Source organism: Delphinus delphis, chromosome 11 (genome assembly GCF_949987515.2).
Source record: "Delphinus delphis chromosome 11, mDelDel1.2, whole genome shotgun sequence".
Lineage (NCBI taxonomy): Eukaryota > Metazoa > Chordata > Mammalia > Artiodactyla > Delphinidae > Delphinus > Delphinus delphis.
This window is the reverse complement of record NC_082693.1, coordinates 62,132,516-62,155,167: the sequence shown is the minus strand read 5'-3', so window position 1 is coordinate 62,155,167 and position 22,652 is coordinate 62,132,516. Positions and strand designations below refer to the sequence as shown.

The 22,652-nt window shown below is 38.9% G+C and overlaps 1 protein-coding gene across 4 annotated transcripts in view; it reads right to left on the bottom strand.

Moving 5' to 3' along the window:
* The window catches only part of NAV3 (neuron navigator 3), a 363,667-nt gene that overhangs the window by 159,254 nt on the left and 181,761 nt on the right, over positions 1–22,652 (bottom strand). For all 4 annotated transcript variants that reach the window (XM_060025293.1, XM_060025294.1, XM_060025296.1 and 1 more), the window contains exon 9: positions 10,856–10,971. In XM_060025293.1, the coding sequence (XP_059881276.1) occupies positions 10,856–10,971 (116 nt within the window). The remainder of the gene's footprint in view (positions 1–10,855; positions 10,972–22,652) is intronic.

Here is a 22,652-nt window from a genome sequence, read left to right as displayed (position 1 = left end):
CTATATTTGGCTTCAGTTGTATGAATCAGAAACAAAGGGATCACTAGTCTGGTTTAATTCTTTCAAATTTAAAGAGTCCTATATGAAGTCCTTTGTGGAAATACACACTGACATAAAAGAGGATGTGGTCAATGGTTTAATGCTTATGAATTTTTGAAGAAGGCACCGTATGATATAAATATGCTACAGTAGAGCACTGAAATTAGATATAACAATGAAAACGTATACAGTTTAGCTATTCAGGCAGGTGGCAAGACTGAAGAATTACTTCAGACATTGTCATATCTAATTAATTAAAGATTATTATCAGAAGTTACTCCTAAGAATCATGTCATCAAACAGGCCTACTTTGTAAAGTATCAGAACAGTTCACATGCATCTACATAGTAATTTAAATAGTTATAATGTACACACTCAGAAGTATTTTTTGCCCAACACTTCAAAAAAAAGTAAGTGAGTAAAGCTGTCAGAAGAGGCCTCTGCATTTCAAGTATAACTAGAATGTATGGTACTTGTCACCGAGGTACAAACAAGGCCATCTATTCAGACACCACTGAGGCAGCAGAAGAAACCTGACTATACAAAAAATTTACCCACGAGGTCCTTCATTCTTCATTCCAAATCTGTGGTGAGGTCGCCTTGAGGGAAGTTGAATAAATAGGCCCCGTTAATGACTAAGTAAAAAACAAATTTGGAGTTTTAAAATGTTAACACTTATTTATGGATGTCTAGAGTGTACTAGACTCTAGGCCAATAATGCCCAGGGCAGGTGGTTGCTATTTACTTTCTCCATATACACTTTACAACTAGTTCTCACAGTTCAGTTTTCTGAAGACAATCATTTCAAGAAACAAGGAATTTAAAATTGTTTTGAGTAACTACGGTTTCGAAACCATCAGTCAGAAGAACAGAAGCTATTGGCTTATGCAAAGAGGCAGCTTCTGAAAATTCCATCCTCCTTTTAGGAGCAGACCCGACTTACCTAACAAGTCAGTGTAAAGGGCCTGTTCCAGGTCGCCCAGCATTGTTAGGATCACATCCTCGTCCAGATGAGCTGTGCCTTCCCGCAGGCAGCTTTCTCCCTCCTCTTCGGCCCAGCTCCTGCCGATGCTGCCAGGCCTGGAGGACACATTTTCATCTTCGGACCGGCTGTCTTCATCACTCTCACCTTCCAAGCCTTTTCCGGAAGACCACTCTTCTAAGCTCTCACTGCCTGCATGGCTGGTGGGCAGCAGGTTCCAGGCCCCTGGGCCCCTGGTGTGGTACAGGGACTGCATGGACCTTGACAGGAATCTGGACAGAGAGCGCCTCTCTGCATAGCTGGATTCTCTCTGGCTGGCCTTGGCGGCATTTCCAAACCAGTTGGAAATGCGCACAGTGGGTCGCCTCTCCCCCTCACTGGTGAGGGACAGATTGGTCAGAGACTTTTGCTTCTGAAGGCAAGCTCCCTTTGGCCTTACTTTGCTCTGAAACACAGAGAGTTCAGCTGGCCGCTGCATGGCTCTCCTTACTGGCTTCTTCTTTTTCAATTGGACTTCATATTGTCTTTCTGCACTGAGATGCCAACTGGCCCTTTTGGTTTTAATTAACACTTGCACTTCAATAAAAGCTCAGGCAAGGCTCAAACATTCACGTTAGATTCTAGAGCTATAGTACAATCAATGAGTTGCCCACAATTCAGCTTGCCATGTCATGCCCCTCATCAGCAGTACTTACAAACGTTTTGCTTGTATATATCAGAAGCAGAAAAGAGTTCATCAAAGACACTGCTCCAGCTGAAAAGTAGCACAGGAAGCCAACTACGTTTTCCAGTCTTTATCCAATCACATGTCTCAGCAGGGCGATGGGTCCACATTTCCCTCTATCGCTTCTGTATTCCCAAACGCGAGGTAGTGAAGCACCAGCGATGTCTCTGGCTTTGCTTTTTTTCCCTGCCTCTCACCAGCCCTTCACTGATCTATCTGGGTCTGCAGCCCTTTACTCTAGAGGAACTGACAGGGTGCAGCATGTAGAGCCTCCACATCAGAGCCCCGTAAGAGCAGACTAAGCACTGAAGCCAGCCCTGCACGCGCCTCTCATGTTTTAGTATTCCACCTGCATTCTCAGATCTATGGCTCTTCCTTGCTGCAGTGGATGCTGCTGGCTGCCATGGCAGCAAACATCCTGCTAAATTAAAACAGAGGCACAGAAGCGGCTGTCCAGCCTAGCATGCCACAGGTTTCAAAGCCAAGCCTGAATGAGATGCTCCACGATTAACCCTATGCATGTTTAAATCACTCTCGGCTACCCCGCCTCAGATACGGAGAGAAACACACACACACTACATACACACTCACTCACATACATAACACACACTCCACGACAGAGAACGACAGACTAATTCTCTGTAGCTGCAGGCAGCTGAAGCAGGCAGATCTGTCTTCTGAATGTTGGGATTTGTGCTGTAAAAGCACAAATCAAATTCAAGAGTGTAAAGGACCTAAAAAACGGAGCGTGACACTCTCCGCCGGCAGACAGATAATGCTTTAAAGGGAAAGACTTCACCTCCTCTTTTAAAGAACAAATCCAAGGGCTTTTTATTCTGAAGATATTTAGTACAATCCTAATCTGACAATAAAAATCAAGATTTATTCCTATACAAAAATAGCGCAAAAAAAACCTCCAACGGTTTTTTTTCTTTTTTCTTTTTGAGAATGAATATTTTCACTCAAAGCGTATAATTGAAAGTTGATGGCCAAGTACATTGAAGATAATGATGTGACAAAACCCATAAAACGTATATTATGTTTTCTGACATAGAGCATTTTTCTTAGTCTATTCCATAAACCTATTACTGTACAATCAGCTCTTTAATATTTTGATAAAAAGCAGAAAACCTAAAGGGTAAATTTCTTATATTTATCTTGTACTGGTTATAATTACCATCCTGAAATTCTGATTTTAGGAAAACTTTTAAAACACTTATCAGGTATAGTAGAGACCATGTACCACTAAGAGCTAATGAGAAGAGCATCAAGGAAAAGCTTTTCAGATTTTTCTGCCCATAAACATTCCTCACTAAAAGGGGGCAGCAAGGAGAAATAGATTAAAATATTCGTGTCATTCAAATTGATATAATTCCGTAGCATTTTCTGAGCTAATATCATCAAATTAATTCTGATTTTTAACCTCCTGTTGCTAACTTCAGCTAGGGGGAATGCTCAGTCTTTTAACTATGTAAATTAGCATTATAATGTACACTGCCTATACCTTTACATATGATAACAACTTACTTTGCAAAGTTAATTATTCCTTATGCTCAAGCTCAAGGGTATATGTAAAAGGGTATTAGATGGAAGGAAGGGCAATCATTCGTGATAAAAATTTTTGCAATTAAACAAACCTGTGAATTATGAATACTGATTCTCAATTCTTCATTCTTCAAAAATAATCTATGTTTATACAAAATGTGCTTAAATAAAATGAGGGTACAAAGGCTGAATCATAGAAACTGACAATTATCCTTCTAAAAACATCATTTTATAAAGTGTTTTTCAAAAGATCAAGATGCTACCTCACTTTGGATTTTTTCTTCATTTGGAGTTATTGTGATCCAGTAAATCAGCAGATTATAAGACTAGAGTAAATTTGTTAAGGTTATGAAACTTTAATGTGTTTGATATGTATTACACTAAAGGACACAAGCAGCATCCTCTAAAGTCTTACAGATTCACAAAAAATGGAATTCTTACGCTTTAGGCATCAAAAGTTAAACTTGAGCATTATAAGTGAAAGCAATAAAGATGCCCTCTCCTTATACAAGGATACTTGTGTACCAGTCAGCTTAGACCAGTGGTTCTCAAACTTGAATGTTCAGAATCTCTCCGAGGGTTTAATACAACGTAGCCTGCTGGGCCCCAGCCCCAGCTCTACTCATTCAGTTAGTCTGAAAGGGGCTTGAGATGCTGCATCTCTAACACATTCCCAGGTGATATAGATACTGCTAGCTCTCGAACGAACCCCACTTTGAGAACTTCTAGAGTGAGACTAGAGACTAGTGGTTTTCAACTGGGTCCTCCCGAGGGGACATTCAGCAGTATCAGAAGATAGTTTTGATTGTCACAAAGGTGGGTGTGGTGCTTCTGACATCTGAGAGGTAGAAGCCAATGATACTGCTATACACCCTATAATGACAGGAACCCCACTCCCCAAACAAAGAATTATGCAGACTACATGTTGATAGTTCCAAGGTTGAGAAATTCTGGCTTGGACTACATTATATTGTATTTACAAATGATTTAGAAATTTCAGCAGCTTACAGAAACAAAGATGCACTTGGCTCACATTAATGTCCACTCTATGTTGGCTGTGGCTCTGATCCAGGTACCCCTTATACAAAGACCCATATTGAAAGAGCAACTTCAGTCTAGGATAGGTTGATATCATGACAGAGGGAAAAAGAGATAAGAAACCTAAGCTTCTGCTCAAGAATGGCCCATGTCATTTTTCCACTCACATGTCATTGGTCAAATGAAATCACATGGTCCATTCTGATTCATTGGGTAAAAAGTATAACACAGCTGTAGGGGTGAATTTAGGAAGGGACTAAGTCCAGTGGAGACAGCAGCGAGAGGCTGGCTGTTTTGAAGATATAACCCGAACAGAGAAAAGCACCAAAAGGGCATTTTTTGCTTGTTTCTTTGTTTAGAGATATTGTCAACTTGTAGTTTTCCCCTGGGAACAACTACATGGGTCCTTAAGTTTACCTTGAACAACAGCAGGGAACCCAGTTATTGCTTCTCTAGAGGCAGTTATCTCTGCTTGCTTTGGGTGTACATTCATACATGGGTGTATTTATACTTACTTGTATTCAATCGTTTATTTATTTACTTATTTTTAATAGATTTATTTATTTATTTATAATAGATTTATTTATTTATTTATTTATTTATTTTTGGCCGTGTTGGGTCTTTGTTGCTGCGCACATGCTTTATCTAGTTGCGGCGAACGGGGGCTACTCTTCATTGCGGTGCACGGGCTTCTCATGGCAGTGGCTTCTCTTGCTGCGGAGCACAGGCTCTAGGCGCGTGGGCTTCAGCAGTTGTGGCTCGCGGGCTCCAGAGAGCATGCTCAGAAATGTATGTTACACAAGGTGGAGGAGGAAGCCTCGGTGTATGAGACAAATACGCCCAATCAACACTGAAAATGTGAATCGCTCTAATTTAGCCAAGACCTCACATAAAGTAGAGCTACTATAATGTTCTGCAAAGGAATGCTTTTGAGCTCTTTAGTAAACATAATTACAAAGTAGCTATTTAAGTAAAAGATCTAAACTGATTTAAAATGACCTGAGCTTGATCATCTTAATCTTTATAAACACCCAAGATAAAGGCAAAATAAGTGATCATTTACACAGGTCTTAAATACCAAATACTTCCCATTATTCAATACAAAGTCTGGGAAGTCAGAAAAAAACACATGTAACCATTAGTTTATCTCTCTGTTCAATTTAAATTCTTACTTCTAAAATGATTTCCTGAATTCATCCAATTATTTAATTACTTTTTTACAAATGACATATTGGCTTCACTGATTCTGATTCAGTCTGGCATCTATCACCATTTTTCAGTGGAATATAAATTCTAGATAAAGGTTAAAAAGTGGATTAAATAAATGTTATACATGTTGGTAGACGGTCTTATGCAAAACAAGGGGCAGGTGTGAACCTATGTATTAAAAAAAATCTAAAAACTTTCTGAATGATTCCAGTGGAATGAAAAACAAAGCTCACTTTGCATTTGGCAGGATCTCTTGGCACTTGATGAAAGGGATGGTTTCTGAAGCCAGATTCTTTTTGTCAATGAATGAGAGAATAAAATCCAAGCCAAAGCAGTAAAATCTAAACCATCAGTTCAGCTGGACTTGTAATACTGAGGTCATGGCATGAATCTTAAGGATAGGCTGGAAGCAAGAAGCTCACTCGGTCTTTGTCACAAATTATATAATGCATATCACCTGACTGTAATAATTAACAGACCCACCATCATCAGATTGGGTAAATATCACAGTTTCCTCCCTAAGAACATGACAAATAATGGGAAATTTGAGAGAGATACATAAAGACTTTGGAGGGATAAAAGGTCTCCAAATTGTAAAAGTCTTGAGTTTTCTCCAGCATATGCCATTTTATTGTGTAACTCATTTCTGATACTTATCTTCACACCACAATTTAACTACGTTTTTAACTTCTGCTACCATTTAATCGTGAAGACACTGTTCTTATAAATTCAAATGAGTTACTGCATAGAGGAAATGTAAAGAGCTAAGCCTCCTAACAAATCTGCTTTTCAATGTGGACTATTCAAGTTTTCTCCTTAACAGTATCATAGATCTTTACCTGTCATGCATCTCACAGGTCATGCAATAGGGATGCTTTTCACATTTGTTTAAGTACAAAAAGGGATTTCCCTGGGTAACACAACAGAAAAGTGCAGGGAAGGAGAGAGACAGAGTCTCTGACGTGGCTTGTTCAGGGGCTCAGACATTTTCTACAAAGACCTTGAGCTAATATTCTTCTGCTTTAGGTTCTGTTTTCTCTACGTTTGTTTCACTCCAGGGTGAAGGTAACTGCCAGCAGCTCCAAGCTTTCTTCTGATTAGCTTCAGGTCTAGTGGAAAAACGGAGTGTCTCTTTCCTAACAGCCAGGAAAAGTTCTGAGACTGATTCTCATTGGTTCTGATTGAACTGAATTGGGTCAGTTGTCCACTCCTGAAAGAGTCACTGTGGTCAACGGGATGGGTTGTTCTGATTGGATCTGCTTGGGTCAATTTCATTTGAACTACGTGAACAGAGATTGATGGGGCTATGGTCCCCCAAAAGAAAATCAAGGGGCTGTTATGAGCAGATGCAGCAATGGATGCTGGTCAGGCAAAACGATACCAGGACATCAAGGTACGTCTACTGTGAAGCCAGTGGTGTTTAATATACAGAGCTTCTAACTTAGTTGAGCCAATGTAACTTTGTATTTTTTAAATTATTTCCAGGCTCCTCCAAATTGTATAGGCTTCAAAAATTCACAAAACCTGGATCTTATCCAGCCAAGACTAACTCCATCAGAGTTCTCTATTATTTAGGCTACTTCACTTGGGGAACAGGACAGATTTACTCCCCACTGAGGTCCCCACAGCAACCTTTAGCAATAAGGCTTCAACAGTAGCACTGGCATTGAAACTGGCATTGAAAATCACTGAGCTACCAAAATCCCAAAAGTACCCATTTTTACAATAAGAAACAGACAAAAATAACAAGTAAAACTTTTTTTTCAAATTACTTCCATTGAAGTTGTTTCTTCCTGAAATATTATTTCCTGATTTCTTTACCCATTAGAATTCTCCTATACACACATGTGATCTTCTTTTAGGCCCTGTATAAATCTTTACAGTTAAGTTAGTTGTTCCCATAAATCTAGTAATTCAATTATTTGTGGTGTTAAAGTTTATTTGTCTCTTATTCCTCCATAGGAGAACTCATGTCTTAGTCATGTTTGTTTTCCCAATCCTTGGCATGCTTGGCATTTATAACGTACCTGGCAATGATTACTGAAAAGATGGATGGAAGAATAAAACCGTATCTCACAATAATCCTGAGTTTATTAAGCATCACTACAGTCACCTCACAAAAAAGGGAACTAAGGGACAACGCAAACAACAAAATAATGGCAGTGCAGAGGCCAGGATTAATTTTTTTCTACTTCCTAGAACACTTACCTGCTCATATCTCATGCTGTCTTTGAAGAAATATTCTAAGGGCTAGTCTAAGACGTGGCATTAAATTCAAGTGTGCATGTGGTCTGTGGTTTCCCTAGGAGCCAGAATATAGTAGCAACAAGAGAAATTAGATAGAGAAAGAAAGCTGTGGAAGGGGTCAAGGAAAGTTGTTTTGTTTTATTTTAAATTAAGATTGCAGAGATGGCAGCATCCTGTGGGGCTAAAGAGAGTGGTTTGGTATAGAGGGAGATAAGGTAGAAAAGAAAGTAATCCAAGGAAAAGTGAAGTAAATAGGTATAAAATGCCGTACATGGGTAGATATGGTGGCAGGGGTTTGTGAAATTCTTTTCTCTCTGCTTAAATTTTTTTTAGTGACATCAAGGTCATCAGTTAAGAGAAGGGATGGGAGAAGTGGCACTGTAGCTTTGTAAAGAAGAGATAAGGTATAAAATTGTCATGTAAGAACAATCTCAAGTTCTTAGATGACAAAAAATGAGTAAATGCGCCAGAGAAATACAGAATGATTGCCGGGCAGCATTAACTACTCACTTGAAGTTGGTGGCCATGAATGTAAAGCGAATCACATCAACACGTGATGTGTTTTTCTCCAGGTTCATTCATTGCTGGTATGGACTAGGTGGAGACCTGAATGTTACTAGGTCTGTGGTTTCATCCAATGAGAACAATGAAGTGAAAGAGGTGTAAGGGAGTAAAGGGTATATGTAAAAGTAAAATCACATTCAGTCACTATAGGAATTCATCTGATTAAGGAAGGAAGAAAGGATATGTAGAGTTTGGTGAGGGTAAGTAATGGTGGTGGGATCAATAAATTGCAAATCTTAGTAGGACCAGTGTCAGAGTCAGAGAATGAAAGGAAGGGCATTGAAAGGATAGGAGGATGTCATCAGCAAGAGTGGGATGCATGGAAGTGAGATTATAGAGAAGCTGCAGATTCCGACGGTGCCCAGATGTAGGGTATGAACAGGAGAATAAGTAGCTCAAGGAGGGATTAGAAGGCAAGATCATTAGAAGAAAGGTCAGGGTATGCCAGCTCTGCTCTTGTCACTGGCCTACTTCCCTATGACTGTCATCCTCTCATCACTGGTCCACCAGTATACTCTCATCTACATTTCTCCAATTATGGTACTCAATTTATAGCTTTCTAATCATAAATATCTTTCTTTCATGAAATCTCAAGTTTGCATTGAGAGAAATTTTCGGTACTCCACTATAGACTCATTTTAAACAAATGATCGTAGGAATGACATAATCAGATAAGCCTCATTTCAGCACTTATGTGCTGTTTTCTTTCTTTTATTTCTATCTAAATCATAGATTCAAATCTATGATTCTATATCAATACTTATTGACATAAATTAATATTATACCTTCTAATAAATCCATCAGACTATTGTATTATGTTAAAGTCTAGTTTATTTTTCACTTTCAAATATTCTATTAAAAATCAGAACATTAAATGGAAATTAAGAATGTTTTTTCCAGTTTTACTGAGATATAATTGGCATGTAGCAGTGTATTAGTTTAAGGTGTATAACATAATGACGTGACTTACATAAATGGAAATACTAATTGGATGTATAAAAAATGATTAAATGGTCAAAAGAATAAGAAACTGGAGGAAAAAAGATCAAACATGGGTTACTGATTCAATCAGAGATACTAAGCAATATACTAATTTCAGAAAAACAAGGTTTCTTTGTGAAAATCACATAATTAGAATTCAAAGTGTACTTAAATGCATTTTCTCCTACAGATTTGAGCTCTAGTATTTTGTAGGCATAGTGATACTAATTGAAGACATGCATGAGTAAAGAAATGTGTGAAACGTTCCACACTATGTTTAAATAATATCTAGTCACAATACAGATACATATCATCACTCACCAAGGGGCTCTCGGGAGCCAGGGAAAACCAACACTTTCTCCAAGTGCTTGAAAAATCTACAAGTATCCCTATAGCTATGCCTTGCATTACCATTTCTGCCCTTACCCTGAACTGGCCCACTGTCATCTCCACATGAAAACTCTGAAGCCTATGATACCACTGATGTTAATTCCAGAAGGAACCCTTGGGATGTGGTGCTGTCATTGTTGCCAATATCCATTTATGGATACTGCGGTAACTGCTAATGCTCGCCAAAGTGTTTCAAGTCTGCTTAAGTGAGGAAGTTTCTTAACCTCCAAATTTGTGATATGGCTACGCTCATGAGCTTCAGAGCAATACTTTGAGTTCTAGGAGTACTATAGTAATTTTTAAAATTTAAATAGTTCTTTTCGTTTTTTCCTTAGGAATATACAAGGTCTGAGTCAGAGACTTATTGGACCAAAAGACATACCTCTACTGCCATGCATTCTTATACTTGGAAACACATAAAATGTTCTTAAACTGTCTTTCCCCTTGGAAGCAGTATATCACGTTAAGAGCCTACTTAGTTCCTATATTATACGTTATATAGGTCCATATGGACCTATATATAATAAAATTATACCAGAGGGCTTCCATATGTGCCTAGGCCTATCCGGATCCTAGGAGAAATAGTGGACTAAAGCTGAGAATCTGACAGATTGGGTCTGGAGTATGTATATGTCATTTTTCTTACATTATTTATATATAATGAAATATTTCCATAATTAGATTTTTCCCAGAACACACATTTGGAGCCACTATGTAGAAATGTTCAAAATAACACAGAATTGTAGACAGAGCAGGGTTGGAGGCCTTGGAAATTTTACATTGCCATCTGATCATTAATATTTTTTTAAATCTCTAGATATATTCAAGAACTGCCTTATTAACAATAGAAGATTCTCCAGGTCTTCTCTGATAGTATTCAACTAGACTGAGGGCAACCATGACTTAAAATCTCAGCCTCTGAGAGCACTACCGTTCTTTACAGAATTCATTACAGAGCAACAGAGACCATTCTAAGCAGAACAGTCAAATACCTAAGCATCTCTGAAGCATGAAATGTACACAGTCCATTTATGCCTAAGGGAAAACAGTATAGCATAAATATGATTTAATAAAAAGACTTATGGAGAGATCATAAAAATTCTGAGTTTGACCTACCCACCAATCAGGTCACTTACCGGATATCTCCTCTAGGCACTGCTTAGCTGTCTTACTGTATGATAAATCCATCTTAGTAGGACTGGTACAGGAATCGGCAGATGGTAAAGAGGTACCTTCATTTTCTGAATGTGCTCTGAAATTAACCAAGAAGACAGAAATACCAATTGCTGTCACCAGCGGCTCATCAAAGTTCTCTAGTACAAGAAGAAATCAATGTATTGAAAGTTTTCTATGAAGGTAAGTGAGCATTTCTTTATGTCTGGGACATTCCAAAGCTGTCTATCTACAGGAGAATTTCCTTACTTTTCATATACAACCCAAGTTGTAGTGAGGTATTAAATCAGATTTCTTAGACTTTTCTAAGTTTGAAAGCTTGTAATTACCAATAATTGACTGCACTTTTTCTGGGCAAAAGACTAGAAAAGATTCCTTTTTTTTTTTGCTGTCTTAGAGGAAGTCTGGCTAAACTGTGTTCTTCTGAGAATGATAAAAGCACCGAAAACACCCCTAAAATTATTTTTTCCATGCACATTCTATAAAATATATCCTAAAATACAAAGTATAAGTAAATATAGCTCCTGGCCTCAACAGGTCCTTTCTACTTGAATATTTTCCTTCCCACGACATCCAATTAAATTTCTCCCTTCAAGTCTCAGCTCAAGTGACTCTTTCTTAAAGAACAATTCCAAATTTTCAGGTGAAGTCCCAAGTTACAAATACTTATTTCTCCCTGTACCTATCTTGAGCACTTCATACTCTCGTAACATGACATTTGTGTAATTATTTGATAAATGTTCATCTTCCAAACTAGAGTCCATTCTCGATGTTTAAGCTCATCATTGCACCCCAATGCCTAGCCACATGTCTAGCAGATATGCTGCACTCTGCAAATATTTGATAACTGAATGTATAAATCTTATCAGTAGTGATCATAAAACAGTGTCATTATTGGGTAAAGCACACAGAAGGAAGCACGGTATAATGGTACATGCTCTGCATTTGGTTGTAAAACTTAGCTCTCTCGCTAAACAGTTATTAACTCATGTGACCTTGCTAAGTGACTTAGCCTCTCTGAACCTCAATTTGCTTATGTGTAAAAGGCAAAGAAAAATATGCTCCTCACAAAATAATTGTGAGCTCAAGTGTTATTATTACCAAAGGCCTGGAAAGGCATTCTCCTGAAGCATGTGGGATTCTGGTCAACGTTATAATGTGGGGAATATATCCGGCTCTCTGGGCTGTTTCTTTTCTTCTCTGGCCCCCAGGGTCTCCTATGTCCCCTGTCTACTGCCCCTCCCCACTCACTTCTAAAGTTCATTATCATCTATTCTTCCACTTGGGCTCTTTTCTTGTGAGCCACTGCACCTCCCTGGCTTATTCCTTAGCCTAATGTCCATGAATGAGGGGAAAAAATTCCTCTGAAGATTTCTAAGGATTGTTACTTGCTGAAGCCATTTAAATGGAGAGTATGTAGTAAGATAGGACACCCCAGGGAAAGCTTACTGGCTGCTTGCCAAGAAGCCTCAGAGAGGCATGGTGCCTGGGTGAACTGGCTGGGAGCCAGGGTTGGCCTACAGTCATACAGGCTCAGAATTCACAGACTGGTTTCTCAGATGCTGAGTCACATAAAGTAGTTCACTGGGATGGCTGTCTAAAGCCCAATGCCAACTGATTTTTACTAGAACAAGACCAGAGCAATTACAGGAACCAGAATACTTGTAGCTATGTTAGTTATAAAGATGCAGAGCATCTCCCTCTAGGAAAATCTCTATGGAGCAAAAGAATATTCAGAATGTGTTCTGGGAGTAGACTTTTTTCTTTGCTGCAAATATACAGATCTTAAAAAATATTTCTCAGTGTGCGGCTATCTTTCTCAGTGTATGAAACCTAGTACTCAATTCCATTGTCTAAGTCCCCACCCTCTGATAAAAAAGTATTCAAACTTTGGTCTTGGAAACCTTTGTTTTACTTTGTTTTTTAATGTGGCAGTGAACATTTCTGGCTGATTTGTTCTTTAACTTCTTTTTTTAGTTTAGGTCACAAGAGAAAATCTTATTTATACCGTATTTTCAAGTTCTTTGGTATATGTTTCACAGTGTTCCCTATCTGAGTTACCTACATTAGAAATGATAGGGCAACAGATTGATCAAGGGAAGGAACATGGTGAAGTTAAACTTCAAATAATTATAAAAAGATCTCAGAAATTATCTTTGGATTGTATTCACATGTAAATGGGTCCAGATCCCCTGCTCTCTATATGTTACAAGACATCGATTTCCCCAGGATTTCTACCTCATTATTTTTTAAAGTGGAATAAGAGTTTAACTCCAGTCTCTAGAGGGACAATCAAAGGTAACTGGTAAAGATTTAACTTTTATATAAATGATCAAAGAAGTTCAGTTTAATCTCTGAAGGCTCTAAGCATGTCCTCTACTTTTGTGCATGCTTCATTCCAGTAAAATAACAGGTTTTGGGGTTGATTCATAAAACAATTTACGAAGACTTCAGAGTCAATAGTGTTTTCTAACCAAAAGGTGGATATTGCAGTGGCATCATTCACTGTTCCCATGTAAACCAATACTGCATTCCTCTCATATTGACTGGGAAAAGGAAAAAATGATTCAAAATATTTAGAAGACATCATCCTGTGCAGACTATCTTACTGTGCATTCACAACATGGTCAACATGTTATAAGCACTTACTGAAACTGTAAGATAGGGCATTGCAAAAACACCATTTAATTTATTTAGAGTTCTAATAAGCTAGTGCTAGTGTCTGTTACTAAGAGTCCTAGTAGCCAGAGGTCTAGGTTTCACCAATAATTAACATAAAAGCTAGTTCCTGTTTATGTGCACTTACTATATGCCAAGTACTATGCCCAGTGTTTTATCTAGGGCATATCACTCAAACTTCACAACAATTGTGTTGCTATGGACTGAATATCTGTTTCCTCCCAAAATTCATGTGTTGAAACCTAACCCCCAATGTGATGATGCTAGGAGGTGGCGCCTTTGGGAGGTGATTAGGTCATGAGGATAGAGCCCTCATGCATGGGATTAGTGCCATTACAAAACAGACCCTGGAGAGCTCCCTTGCCCCTCCTGCCATGTGAGGGCACAGTGAAAAGATGGTCATCTATGAACCGGGAAGCAGGAGCTCACCAGATACCAAATCTACTGGCACTTCGATCTTAGACTTTCCAGCCTCCAGGATTATGAGAAATAAATGTTTGTTGCGTCAGCCACCTAGTCTATGGTATTCCTGTTAGAGCAGCTGGAACAGACTAAGACACCTGTAATTTAGGTGCTGTGGATTAACTGAGGCTTCTAGAGATGTAATAATTTGCCCTGTGTAACAAGCTGGGAGATACTTAACCTGTACTTAAATCTGGAAGCTTCTAAATATTGTTTTATTAACCACTACCCTACAATTTAATTCCATTTAATTCCAAATGTCTCTGGACACTGAGCATGTTAATGTATGTGATGTCTCCTTAGCTGACAGATAGCTTAGTCACTAAGTTATTAACAGACAGTATTTGAATGTGACAATACCCAATGGCCTAACCTTAATTTTACTCTTTACTACCTTAAATTTTTACTCCTAAGAAAAGGAAGCTATTATACATGCCATTTAAAGGAATTCAGCAATACACCTAGATACTAGCAATCTTCAGATTTCCAATTTCATAAATAGGGGTGTTGCATATTGGTTTATATTAAAAATATAGCCATGTGAATTCATCTTGATATGGCTATACTAGTCACAGATGTGGACACAAACAAAACTGGTTTGAGTCAGCAACAATAACTAATGGTCTTAGAGTTCCTGCTTTATAAACCCAACCTAAAAGAAAGACAAACAAGTATCTTTCCCAAACCAGCTCTCTCTTTCTTGGTGGGAAGGAAGACAGGTGACAGCCAGGGCCAAGGCCAGGAATCTGTCAGAGTGAAGAGTAGCCCAGTGTGGATGAGAGATTTGTTAGATTTGTATGCTGGGGGTTGGGGGGCTGAGCAAATAAGAAAACATATTGAGTATAATGGGAGCCAGGTTTCTCAGTTGACAAAGGAAGGTGCAAGTATGGAAAGGAGAAAGCAAGAATAAACTCTGTGTGTTGATTTGGAATTGGAGGCACTGTGAATTTACGGTTATATACCCATCTCTCTCTCTCTCTCTCTCTCATAGATAGCTCGTTGATATTGAGATAAATATGTGTGTAGGGACTTCCCTGGTGGCGCAGTGGTTAAGAATCCGCCTGCCAATGCAGGCTGGATGGGATCAAGCCCTGATCCGGGAAGATCCCACATGCCACGGAGCAACTAAGCCCGTGCGCCACAACTACTGAGCCTGTGCTCTAGAGTCCGCGAGCCACAGCTACTGAGCCCGCGTGCTGCAACTACTGAAGCCCGTGTGCCTACAGCCCGTGCTCCACAACAAGAGAAGCCACCGCAATGAGAAGCCCGTGCACTGCAATGAAGAGTAGTCCCCACTCTACGCAACTAGAGAAAGCCCGCGCGCAGCAATGATGACCCAACGCAGCCAAAAATAAATTAATAAATTAATTTTTAAAAAAGGAAATAGGTTTGCAAAAATATGTGTGTGTCTGTATGAGTGTGTGTGTGTGTGTGTGTACCTACATATATTTTACTATTTTAGGAAAGCTAGGAGCAGTGAGATCTGGTTCCTAAATATTACTCTTCACAAAAGAAATCAGGGCACCTTAGATAAAAGCTGAAGCCAAGGCAGTGAGAGAACAAGGTGAGCCTAGATTACCTTGAGCCAAAAAGAAACAAAGTTCTCAAAGAATAATGGGGCAGAAGCCAGCTTGAAGGGCATCCCAGCAACCAAATCTGGGAAATTCTAAACATCAAAATAAATAGTCATATTGATGGATTATAATCCACTGAAGACAGTAGGAATCCATTAGTCCACAAAATTCAAAGAGGGGGAGAGGGAAAGAGCACAGGAGAAGGAAAAGGAGGAGGGGGGAGGGGGAAGGAGAAGGAGGGAGGGGGGAGGAGGAGAAAAATAAGAAAGGGACATCATTTTCTTAAAGTTGAATGGCAAGGCATAAATGCAGAAGGAATAATGGAATTAGAAATCACATGACATCCATTGGAGTAAACTATTAATTTAGGCAAGAAACATCAATGGATGCTAAAACCTATGGGTGAAAGCAGACCCACTGTGGCAAACATCATCCCAATCAAGCAATCAAATTCAACACCACCAGAAAGGGGAATATCAATAATGTTGATACCTGGTAGAAAGGCAATGGAAAAGCACAGTATCATTTCTGTGACATTATATATATATAAATATATATACACTTATATACATATATCTGCAATCACGAGAAAATATCAGACAAACCCACATTAAGAAACAGTCTATAAAATGCTTGCCTTCAACATATCAATGTCACGGAAGTCAAGGAAAGATTAAAGCACTGTTCCAGATCGAGGGATGTTAGGAAGACATGACGACTGGGTACAACGTTCATCCTGAATCGCTAAAAGTGCTATCTCTGGGACAATTTGTGAAACTTGAAAAAGGTCTCTGGGTGCTCTGAGTTAAATGTATATGGGAGTTCTTTGTACGATTCTTGCAAATTTTCTGTAACGTTAACAGCTTTTCCAAGAGAAGATAAAATACAGAAAAAAGAAACAGTTGTGGTTTGGTTGGGCAATCTGGCGCTGAACCTCGTAAACTAAATACAGAAAGGGCAGTTTATCAAGCTTCTCTGTGGGGAGAATGCCAACTCATAGCAGTCTTCTACACAACAGACCCTCTTCCAGCATTGGCTCTGCATTCCAGCTTAAAAATACTGCTGTGTGAGGGAGCTTAAACTGCTACCCAATGCACAGATATACATCCAACCCAGCAAAAGACAAGTTTGCAAGACAAGCATTCAGTAAGTTTTAGTTTGTGCTGATAACCAATTATGCCCAGTTCACATAAAACCACAATTGCAGTATAATCTGTAATAATAGCTGCAGGGCTTACAAAAGCTTTATCTGCAAGACGGTTCTATGCTCCACGTTTCAAAATTCATAGACTCACAGATCCGCCTACTGAATCTACTGGTTCAACAAATAAGCCAAACTTAAAACCATGTGAGTAAGCATTTTCAAAACTAATGTTTTGTATTCTTTGCCTTTCAGAATATAATATATTCAAGGGCCAATTTTCCATGTCACTTTCTAGGTGAATCTGAAATCTCACAAAAACTGTTACAACAATCTTTCCTGAGAACCCTTGATGCTGTTATATAAGACACATCATATTATACCAATTATATATATACATATACATATGCGTAACAAAAGGAAACCTCTAAATTCAGACTTTCTTGACCTAATTTTACAAATCAAGTGTGTACAGAGGGTTTCTGCTTATATTTAATTAATGGGTCTAAGAAGCACAATGATTTTCTTCTCTGTTTAACAATGTTTTGCCTTATCTAAAGGTTGGGTTCCTTTTTTTCCTTCTGTGAACTGTCCTCACCCTGATTCTCTCCCTTTGCCTTTAGATGTTTGCGTTATGTCCAATGCACTGATTTCTTGACATTTACTACAAATGGTCAGAAAATAACAAAGAGCATGTAGACCTCAAACTAGCAAGTTATGAATCTGGTTAGTAGCTATTTTGAAATTTATTGGGGGCTGTTAAAAATACTGAGGTTTAGAGAAAATGTGCACGTCTTTCTTTCCTCCTTGACTCAGGAATCACTTCACAACTTTACTTCACATATCTCTGAAGCACAAGAAGCCACTTTCTCTGATTCCAACAACTAGCGGTCATTTTCCATGTTTTGAAGTCTCAGTATACCAAATCTGGTTCACTGCTTGGGGGGTTTACACTTCCTGCTTCATTCTGTAGTCGTGTTTCAGTCAGTCTCTTGCCTACTACATTGTGGACCATGGAAGGGAAATAACATATGGGATGTGTGATGTTTCACTCTAACCCTGACGCCTTACACGGTAAATGTATTTAGTAGGTAGTCGAAAGAGGAAAAGAATAAGTGAATGAAGGTCCCGAAGAGAAGATATGGTTTCATTCTATAAACATTTTAAAGCCGTTTATATTTCAATTAAACCCTACCATTTATAGGAATAAAAGACTTCTGAATTTTTCTTATTCCACTGTACATTTTTGGTAGTGTTTCTATTCTTCTATAGCAGATGAGTCTAACCCATGATGATGGTGTTTCATTCAACTATTTTTAGTTGGTTCCTATTGTAGGTAGGCTCTGTCCTGGGCAATTACGCTACTAAATAAAAAAAGACAAGATGCTTGTTTTTCAATGAGCTTATGTTATAGTCGGAGGTGGCTGAAATCACACTTGTTAATAAGTAAACAAAAACCCAGTGGATGGTGATAACCTCTATGAATAAAATACAAGGGGACAATGGCGTATAATTCTGGCAAAAGGCATTGTGAGTGTTCCTTCAGACTAGATGGTTGGAAACGGCTTGTGTGAAGAAGTAGCATGTAAGCAGAATTCTGATGAGAAGAAGGAGGCTGCTTTTTTTTTTTTTTTTTTTTTGTGGTACGTGGGCCTCTCACTGTTGTGGCCTCTCCTGCTGCGGAGCACAGGCTCCGGACGCGCAGGCTCAGCGGCCATGGCTCATGGGCCCAGCCGCTCCGCGGCATGTGGGATCCTCCCGGACCAGGGCACGAACCCGTGTCCCCTGCATCGGCAGGCTGACTCTCAACCACTGCGCCACCTGGGAAGTCCCAGGAGGCTGCTTTGATCCAGAAGAGAGTCCTTATACACAGAGAGAATATCTATGACAAAGTCCCCAAAGCAGGACAGGTTAGTTTGTTAAGAAACAGAATGAAGGCAGGGAGGCAGTGAGCGTAGTTTAAGGGCTAGAGAGAGGGCCGGATTATGTAGGAACTTGTAGGGCTTGGTAAGATGCTTAGGTTTTACTTTTCAAGTGTAATGTAAAGCCAGTAGATGGTCTCATGAATTTAAATGACATACACTTTATACTTTTAAAAGATTAGAGCCCCTGCTGTGTGAAGGATACTACCAGAAAGGATCAAAAGTGAATGCTGGAAGACTCGTTGGAAACTAGGTGAAAATTGGTGGTGCCCTGATCACGGGAAGGCAGGGTGGAAATGGAAAGAAATGCCCAACTGAGGGTATGTTTTGCAGCAAGAGCCAACAGGACTAGCTGAAAATAAGATGTGTTGGGAGGGAGTGAGCGAAGAGAAGAACAAAGTATGGATTCATTCCAAATTTTCTTCCCAGTCTCCCATTCAAGTAATCATGAATTCTAACCTCTAGTCTTTAGCAGTTTTAGTTACTAGCATTTTGCATAGCACTTCGTAATTTGCCTGTTATTTTTTCCAACATGCTTGGATTGTAAAATTGTAGAATGTCATATTTGGATGATGCCATAACATTCCTCCTTCCACCTGACAAATTCTAACTCATCCTTTAAGTCTCATCTCTTCTCTTACCTCTTCTGTAATGCATACACTGACTCCACCCTCATGTAAGATTCAGGAAAACTCTTCTACCTTATTTGTTGCATACACTTCCATGACAACAGTGATGTTTTAAGTTCTTGATTAAATTCTTTTCATTATCACCAATAAAACTGAGTTCCCAGAGAGCAGATAATTTTTTTTTTTTACTCTTTGTAATTCTTATTACATAGTATTTGCAGAATGAGTGATGAGTACATAAAAGAAAAAAGATATTTGGTGAATTCCCTTAACTTAAACTATGGCAACTGGTCACTGTATCGCTTCTTAACAATCTCCGGTAGCCACCGCAGCACTTAAAAAAGGCAGGCTAATCCATTCACACAGGGCTACTGATTGGGAACTTCTTATAGTGAGTTAAAATCTTCTTAAAGTTTTCACCTTTGATTTTAGTTATATCCACTCATTAAATGGATAAAGATATGCCCAATTCAAAACTACTTTTATCACATAGTAGTGATAAATGAGTTATAAAAACTTAATATAGAATATCCTTGCACTGTGCAGGAAGTAGGACTAAAATGAAATTCATTAACTTCCAGAACTCAACATTACATTTATAGGACTTTGAACATTCAATTTGCAAGAAGGAGTATTATGAAGCATATAATAAGGTCCCAGAAGGAATAATTAATAACCAGCATGACCTAGAAGTGGGCTGAGAACCGGGGAAAAATATCACCATCACCCATGGATCTTCCCATTATATAGAGGTTATTTAATTTTCTTTAAATATCAAACGTATGTATGTTTATACATATACATACATATATATGTATTTTAAAGTTATTCTACTTAAAAGCAATTATTTCCCAATATAAATGAATTCTGATTGCGATATCTGCAAATCTGCTATTGACATTTTCCCAGCCAGAATTTTCCTAGTAACAATACCTCTTATTTCTACACATACAGCAAGAACTGCTAAGCAAAGGAGGGCACACTACAGACTCAGGCATATATGGATTCAAAGGCAAACTCCTGCCAGGCCTGTGACTGTAAAAGATTATCATTATTCTGCCTTGAAATCGCTGCTTCTTCATCTCTGTAAAATGGGGTAACATTCCCTTGTCATGGGTTGATGACACAGTTTAAATGAAAAAATTAACATAAATTTTGTAATACAGACTTGTACTAAGCAAGCACTCTACAAAAACCATTATAAAATAGTAAATTATTACTATTATTGTATCAAATGATTAGCACCTCCAGAAAAGTCTGCCAGGGATTTTGCAAGAGAAATTCTTAAATGGTGTTGGAGTAGTCAGAGTGGAAAGGACATCAGGGGTCACATAAGCCAAATGACATGACTCTACGATATCTCTTTCACTGACAGTTAAGAAACTTGAATATTGACTACTCAACCTTAAGAGCATTTATATTATCATTTATAAAATTATTCTGAATTTATAAAAGACTCCAAGCAGCCTTTTCCTCATATGTAGACTACGATGTGACATTTCTTATTAGATGGTTTTATTTATTTTCAACTACTTTATATTATTGATAATAAAACAAATAATTACTGACATTTATAAGCAATTTATTCTGAATCTGGCTCTGTGCTAAAGACTTTACAATCTTGATTGCCTTATTTAATCTTTAAAACAACCAAATTAGGTAGATATTCTTCTACCACACTTTACAGAATTAGAAACTGAAGTCTGGGGAAGGTCATTTACTGTGTGGCAGGTACTGTTCTGAACCCTGTATAAATATCAACTCATTTAATCTTCAAAACAGCCTTATGAGGAAGCTTCTATTATTATCATCTCCATTTTACAGATTATAAAAATTGAGTCTCAAGTCTTTAAATGCCTTACACAAAGTCACATGACTAATAAATGGTGTCATCACGATTCCAACCCAGGCAACCTGGCTCTTGGGGCCATTGTCTCAATAATACAAGGTGCAGTTTCGGAACCATGGTAGAGCAAACGGACTCTACAGCCTGTAGTCCTAGCTACTCGGCTATATTACCTCACTTTTATAATCTCCGTTTTAAACAGGGCAAAAAGAAACTCAAAGAGGTTGGAGAATTTGGCAGTCGCATGGTTGATTCACACTTTAACCTCTAAACTGTGCTGCTTCCTCTTTCAGATAGCAAAGGTTACACTGCCAAATGAAAATCACTAAATCTGTACCCACTGGATATGTTATTGAAAACAACCAAAGAAGTTTGCTGCTACTTATAGAAAGAAGCTTGCTAAACTGGTGGATATATTCTTTTTGCTTAGATTTATACTTCCCTGTGAAATTCATCCATGGTGATTTGAAATGACAGATGTTCTTACAGAATACATTTGAGAGTGACAAGTGTGCTGAGTATGACGTATTTTAAAGTTTATAATTTTTTCTTATATTTTTGAAACGTGGATTATGATTTTGACATGTGAAATTCTCCTTTGTCAGATAGGGTCTCTGGAGCTAGAAGGATCTGCAGACTCCCATTGTAATACAGGTGGGACAGGCACGACCTAGAGCAGTCTCCCTCAGCCATTGGTCGGCCTCGCACTGGGCCCCTCCCCCAAGCGAGCGACCGTTAGTGAGCAACTGTCAATGAGCAACTGTTAGTGGTCCCTCTCAGCCATTGGGCGGCACCGCAGTGGGCCCCTCCCCCAAGCGAGCGACCGTTAGTGAGCAACTGTCAATGAGCAACTGTTAGTGGTCCCTCTCAGCCATTGGGTGGCACCGCAGTGGGCCCCTCCCACAAGCGAGCGACCGTTAGTGAGCAACTATCAATGAGCAACTGACGGTTTGTGGTCCCACTCAGCCATTGGCTGGCACCACAGTGGGCCCCTCCCCCAAGCGAGCGACCGCTAGTGAGCAACTGTCAATGAGCAACTGACTGTTAGTGGTCACACTCAGCAATTGGCTGGCACTGCAGTGGGCCCCTCCCCCTCCCCCTTCTCTGTAGAAAAAGAGCCCAGAGAATGCGGACTGAGGGAAAATGTTTTTTTGCGACTAGGGTGCCATCTTCTCGGTCTGCTGGCTTTCTGATTAAAGTCGTTATTCCTTGCCCCAACAACTCATCTCCCGATTTATTGGCCTGCCATGTGGCAAGCAGAGCAAGCTTGGGCTCGGTAACACCATGTGATGCAGATACAAAGGTTTTAAATGAATTTTTGCTATTAAAGTCAGAATAGCAGCCTTAAATGAGGTAGCTATTTGAGGTAGGCCTGAAATTCAATAATTATACATTTGTGTGGATGAGTATATAAAGCCCCAGAAAAAAATCACTTAAAGCACTTAGGTTTTTCACTGAGGGAAAACAAATCATTATAATTATTTTCTTTACTTAAAAACTCACATAT